We start from the raw sequence: 6994 nt of genomic DNA on the forward strand, positions 1-6994 counted from the left end.
AGGACGGGGGATCGTGTGGTACTTTAAAATGAAAGAAGTAGAGGTGTGGCAGTTTTGTTTATATGGCACACGTGTGCCAAATATCACAGTCCTTAAAAATATGTAAAAAAAATATGACAAACATTGATAAATGTTCTGAGTGCTTGTAAAATTTAATCATGAAATGACTTTCGTGGAAGTCGTGGCAAAAATAAATAAATCATCACTCCAAAATGCTTTTGAAAATAACATTTTTACAGCATTGATTTTTCTTTTTGCCATGACTTCTAAAAATGTGATTTCGCGATGAGATTTTGCAAGCATTCAAAACATTGTTCAATGCTTGGCACAAAAAAATTCTTAATTTTTTATTGTTTTTCAAGTTTTTTCAATTGTACCGTTCTCCCAATTTTATATGAGCTCGAGCTGGCACCTAACTACTTACTAGCATGGGTAAAGCATCTTGAGAGCCATTGCTATGGTAGGTCCACGATGGCTGTGTAATTTGGTTCTCAATCATCTTGCCTGCTTATAAAGTTATGTCGGGTGAATTCAATTTTCTTCCACTGCTATTGTTCACATGTGGGGCCATTAACCTTGTAAAAGTCACAATCAAACAAATACATTTTTGCTCACAGGTGATGCTAGCTACCTTTCCAGAAGCATATATAAACAAATACACTTCTACTCGTATATAAAAACAACACAAATACATCGTTCACACCAACACTCTTATGAAAGAACAAATAACAAATACGGAAATGAAACATCAGCTCAAAACAACTCTTGTTGCTTTATATCATAGCATAAAAGAGCAAAGAAAATCTAATTTCAATACATCGATGGACCTCGTCCTCCTAACTGATCATTGACCTCGTGCATTCTCCTTTCTAATGCTAATCCTCCCACATTTCAAAACATAAAATGTTACCTCACTTCAAATCTTGCAAAGCCCCTATCATCGCCGCTTAAGTTTCTCCAACGGTCGTTGCATGTAGATCTCCCCTCGCCTTCTTGCTCCTTTTTAACCATGAACAGCGCAATAGTCGTGGGACACAAACGCCTTTCGGTGGTCTCATAAGCCGACTGCCTATCTCCACGACTTTGTTGTGCCTTCGTTGCAACACACAGGCATTGTGCTAGTGGTAGTGACATTTAGTTAGAATGATATGTATACTGCCATGCTTTTAGGTAATTACTTTGCGTGTTGTTTTTAGGATCATGTTGCGATGCACAAAATTCAAAATGAATCAGTTTTGAAAATAGAAATAGACTAGGAAATACCACTTGTTGGAGTAGTTCAAGTTAATTAGACACGAGATCAATTTCCTACAAATTATATTTAACCAATTTCTAATTAAGGATACTCGGTGAAAGCAACCCCAGCAATAGCCCCCATTTTCATGCTCCCGTACACCAAATGGAGGTTGCACCATTTCTTGAGCCCCCATAAATTGCCTCCTCTAACTCCAACAATAACCACCCCCCCCCCCCCCAGTTTTCACCTTTATTCTCTTATGACATGTGGGACCTGCAGTGCCTCAAGTTTCCTTTTTCTTTTTACCACCCATCCTTCCAATCGTTGTCGTGTCGATTAAAGCACTAGAATCAATTGAGGCCATGTAGGTGTTGGAATGTGTTTTGTAACTATGTTCAAATTACTTGGAACTACTAATATTCAGAAATCCTCATTATGGAATTTTACATGTATTTATACATGGAATTGCTCTACATGTTTACCATGAAATTTTACTTACTGGAACATATTCAAGCATTCAAAGCTTAAGGAAGGTGGCCGATTATCAATGAAAAACAATACTTTGTATTTATACTGAAAAGGCTACCCGGGTACATTGATAATTGGAAGGAAAGGTCATGGATTAGGTTATGGCCCTAATCATCGCGCATTGCTCACAAGTGTGTGTTTCAGGGGCTCAACTGATAGATTCCGTTAACAGACAAACTATATCGTGGTTGATAGTTTGATCTGAACTCTACATGGAAATTAGTTTTAATTATTAGGAATCTTATCTGTATAAGAGTTAGACTCTTTGAAAAGATAGTATAAGAAGGTCCCTACCTCCAATCCTTAGATATGCGTGAGTGGCATCATGGATAAGCGTAGAGAAATAGAGAGTAGCCTACGAAAAATATTCCCAACACCAGGGAGGAAAGGTACAGTAGATTGGAGCACGAGAATGATGACCAAGGGGGGTCGATAGGGTGGGATGGCAGCCGAAGCAATGGCGGCATGACACAAGCTCGATGACAGCCATATCTAGGGTTATGGAAGGGCGAAGAGCGGCTACAAGGCATACGGAGATCGGATGGAGAGGAGAGAGAGCATAAGGGAGGTTCTGCGGTGCGAAAGAGGCCGTTGGCGGCTGGAAGCACCATCAGCGCCGTTGCATCAAGGTTGTATCATTCTCCCTATTGTTGGGGCCGTAATTGGAAGACTTGTTAAATCTTGGCATCTTGCTTTTCCTTTCTTTCGCCCCCAACCTCTAAAAGCTGCTTAGAGGACTGGGGACTATGTGTTTAGGGGCCTGTTGAAGTTGCTCTAACCCTTTAGATCAACGGAATCTGGAAGCAACTGTTGAACTGCAACATCAAGTCTTCTAGCTAGCATATCTCTTGCCCCTCCTTTTTAAGCTCTTGCCTTTGCCCTACTTATTCGATTCAATGCTGCTGGCCAGTCGGCCACCTTTGCTTAGTAACTCAGTGATCTGTCCCTGTCAAATTCTATCACCACGGCCTATTCTTTGTTTTCACTAAAGCGGGGTGGCTCACGTTACGCCATGGCCCGCCAGGATATCCGATAGAAAAGAGGCCGGGCATCTTTTCCGTTTGGCCTAAAGGCTCCCACGATCGACAAGAGACGGCGTAGTGTCATGCACCGTTAAATAAGCGAAAAACAGCGAGACTGGTACGTCAACCTGCGCACATGCCGACGACCATTTTGGCCACACAGTGAATCTGTACGTACGCTGACGGTGAATCAGTGGATAGAAAATGAAGACGCGCATCTTTTCCGTTTAGCCTAAAGGCTCTCACGGCTGTCGACGTTAGATAATCCAGAGTGAAAACAGAGAGACCGGTGCGTCAACCTACGCACTTGCCGACGAGCATTTTGGTCAGAGTGAGCGGTGAATCAGTCGGGCTCTTCACGTACGGTGCCAAAGCGGCAGTAGTTTTCCATTTAGTAATAATTTACATCAGGTGACGGACGATCCATTCATTCATGTAGTAAGTACTTAATTATATATATGCAGCCTACACGTCAACTAAAATAAGCACGGGTCCGTAGCATGGCATGCAGCTGCTTAAAGCAAAGCACCAGTAGTGAGTGCTCCCGGTTCATTCACGCACGTAGTACTCTCGTCGCCATCCGTTCCAAAACTTTCACACGTGATGTGACCTCCGTCCGTGGCCATGGGTCGTGACCACCCGCGCGCGCCCTCCTAGTAGGTCATGAGGGAAGCCAGCCCCAGCGCTGCCGCCGGCGGGAAGGCGGCTCCTCCCGGCCCGCTGCCAGCGCCCGGCCCCGGACGGCGCGCCCGGAGCTGCTGCGTGAGCCGCTGCAGCGCGAGGAGGCGGTGGAGCCGGCGCTTGAGCGCGGCCTCCTCGGCGCGGAGCCGCGCGTTCTGGCGGCGCACGGCGAGCTCGTGCCGCGCCACGGCGTGCAGCTTGGCGGCCAGCTCGCGCTTCTCGGCGCGGAGGCGAGCCACCGTCCCGCGGAGCTCCTCCAGGCGCTGCTGCTTGCGCGCCCGCGACCGCTGCGCCGACAGCCGGTTCGACACCTTCCGGCGCTGCCGCCGCCGGCGCTCCTCCTCGTCCTCCACCAGCCCCGCCGCCTGGTCCACCGCGCCGCCGGACGAGCTGGGGGACGACGTGGACGACGCCGCCATGAGCTCCTCCAGGGTGGGGCACGTGTCGGGTGCCCACGGGGTGAACCCGAACCCGGACGTCATCGCGTCCATGTCAAGCCCGATCGCCTCCTGCAGAGACAGCATTTTCCTTCTTTCCCCTGACACTTAACGCCAACAGCCACAGCAAAATGAAGGACTAAACCGTAATTCCGGGAATCTAGGGGGGCTCGAGAGAGGGATCGGGGAAAAGGGAAGAAGCGATGAGGAAACTGGCGGTATTTATAGACCCGGCGCGGGCCGAGCCGGGCCGTCGAGCCTCCCTCGCCGCGGGGCCCGCAACCCACCCACGACGCGGGTCCTGCATTTACGTGAGGCTTCTTCTTCCTTCGCCCCGGTGGCTTTCTTTCTTGGCCGCCTTTTTCTTCTCGGCGGGTAAAGATTCTACGGCTGTGACAGTATATCCAATCACCAGGCGGGCCCGTATGTGCCTGCCCACGTGCTCCCGTCTTCGCGGCACGGACGGCGCCGATGAGCCCAGCGGCGGCAATGGAGGGCGGATCGCGCATGCATGCCCGTGCGGGCCCACGTGGCGCCCCTCCTCCTTTTGCGTGGGTGCTCGGTTGGTGCAACGTGGGTCGCGGGCCCGCGTAGGTCCAGGTAGGGTGGGGGGGGGGGGGGGGGTTAGCTTAATCGCGAAGTAATGGCCGCGAGATGCCGCGCATCGATGGCTGGGGTGCAACTGCATCTGCATGCAGTGCCGTGCCCGCGCACTTGTGGGGGCGTCCCATTGGGCGCCGCGCCGTAGGCCACTGCTCGCCGGGGCCCGCCGGCGCCGGCGTGGCGACCCAGGATCTCGTTCGCGGCCGGGCGACCGCCACGTTAGCCCGACCAACAGCGGGAGGGACACGGGCTTGTCTTGACCGCTAGCTAGCTGACTACGTGTGGGTTTTGTGTTGCGTTGTGTTGTGCATGCTGCTGTCACGAGGCCACTTACACTTGCACAGTGGGCTACAATGCGCTAATGCGTCACGTGGCAAATAAGTACGTAAGTACGTACGTAGGCATGGATGGTTCTTTTTAAAGCATCCACTGCACAAGTATGTACACGTATGTACGCGTGGTACTAGGAGGCTATACGTGTGTGGTGATCGAAAAAGCTGGACGAAAGTTGCGATGGGCAATGGCCTCGGCGATGTGCGGCACTTCCGGGAGTGTCAGCTTCAGCCGCCTAATCATGCTTGATTAAAGATGGAGCTGTGTGTGGTATGACGAGACGCGATCGATCGGTACCTCAGTAACATCACACGTCGCCGGTCGAGCAAACGTACGTACCGTTCAGTGTGTTCGTCTAGCATGTGCGGGTGCAACGATTGGTTCTTTTCCGGATGCGTGGCGATCGAGTCGCGGCAACTGAATTAGGCGCTGGGTTTTCTCCACGTTTCCTTATGTCTACTTGCGTCCGATCCTTCACGTATTCGCCAAATGCACGTGGCAATGTCTATAAGTCCTGGTATATCTCGTTTCCTTGCACATATATGTGATCTTCTGTTGTGGTAGACCTTGAAGTTAGGGCTCTCAATGACAACATGTTGGCAACCTCAAGTACTAGCGAATTAGAAAGCATGTTGACAACCTCAAGTACTAGCAAGTTTGGGCTCTCAATGACAACATGTTGGCAACGTCAAGTTAGGGCTCTCAATGACAACATGTTGGCAACCTCAAGCACACACGTATAATTAGATAGATAGTATCTCAAGAAGTTTTACCTCGTCGACTCTCACTCTCGATCGTGACCCTCCCCAGTCGCCGCATGGATGTTGCGTAAGATCTGGTTGTCCGAGAATCTAAGCTATGTTGTATGCCGATAGGGGTGGAGTCGGCATGTTTTGATTGGGTTCAGAAGGTCTATACATATATCTGTATATTTGCATTTGTATTCGTTTTATCAGAAGGTCCATATATCTGTGACGTAAATTTTAAAATGAATTACTATCTTAAAAAAATCATAGCTTCTTTTAGACGAAAGGCACGACTAGGGGATGCTCCCTTTCAAGATTAATAAAGCCGGAAAAGACCGGAACCAAAGTCTTGCATGCCGTGAACATCACTCTAGTATGGATGTTCCACATATCTCAACAGTAGATAGCAAAACATATGGATAAAAATACATCTAGGTGGACTTGAAAAGCTCTGTATGGTGAAAAAAGTTCCATGAGACAAACTGAATCACAACCACAACCTAGTAACTCTCTCACACCCTAAACATGAAATGAGCTAGATGGTAGAAAAAGAAATTGCGTCTCTCGTTCTCACATTGGCTCATACTGCCTTTATGGAGGGAGTACTTCATAATGCCCATCCGATTGGACGTGAGAGTTCATAATTAGCCCATGCGATGAGATGTGCCATTTCGTAATTTGATTTCCGGAGGAAAGGTACTTTTGATCAGCTGCCATGCAAAGCTTGATGGGCAAGGTTGCAACTTAACCATCCCTAAAATGGACCGAGGATTTCTCTTGGATGAGCTTCAATTACTATAAATAATTGGAAGTGAGCCGATGGAAACGTTGTCAACCACCTAACCAAGCTCCATTTCTCTGATCTCCACCGGCCAAAACACTACCGAAAAAGGTTGAATCCATCACCTCTGAACGCTTGGCTCACAGATATATGGGTTTTATAGTATATGTAAAAAATAAGCGGTTAGCGGTCTTTCAGCGGAATTGGACCGCACCACCAGTCTAACTAGAACCTGATTTGACGCCCATTAATTACCTTATGTTCAACACCCAATTTGAAGAAATGCTAGGTTGAGTGCACACTTGTCCAATAATGAGATCCTCCCTGCCTCGTCCACGAAAGTATATTATTAACCTCCATATATAGCTAGAGCCGCTGGCTCCTTCTAAAGACCTAGCTTCTTGATCGGAAGCTATCCTATATGTTTTTAAGTTCAACATAGATGTTCACGATACTGGCAACAAACCAATTATAGCAAAGTCAGATGGATGGCGTTCATTGCTTCCAACACCTCAAAGAAAACAATCCAAAAGAAACTTAGTGCCCGCTTGTTGGCAAGCAATTCTCTACACGGAAAGATCAAAAGAATATGTGGGTGAACTAAGCAAGTGTGTGGCCCCCAAAAA

General features: G+C 48.2%; 1 protein-coding gene across 1 annotated transcript; it reads right to left on the reverse strand.

Moving 5' to 3' along the window:
* Positions 1 to 3148: 3148 nt before the first annotated feature.
* On the reverse strand, positions 3149 to 4085 carry LOC123107885 (ocs element-binding factor 1). The gene has a single exon (XM_044529783.1). It carries the CDS (start codon positions 3990 to 3992, stop codon positions 3441 to 3443), a length of 552 nt encoding a protein of 183 aa, XP_044385718.1. The 5' UTR covers positions 3993 to 4085; the 3' UTR covers positions 3149 to 3440.
* Between the last annotated feature and the right edge of the window lie 2909 nt (positions 4086 to 6994).

This window comes from Triticum aestivum, chromosome 5A (genome assembly GCF_018294505.1).
Source record: "Triticum aestivum cultivar Chinese Spring chromosome 5A, IWGSC CS RefSeq v2.1, whole genome shotgun sequence".
Lineage (NCBI taxonomy): Eukaryota > Viridiplantae > Streptophyta > Magnoliopsida > Poales > Poaceae > Triticum > Triticum aestivum.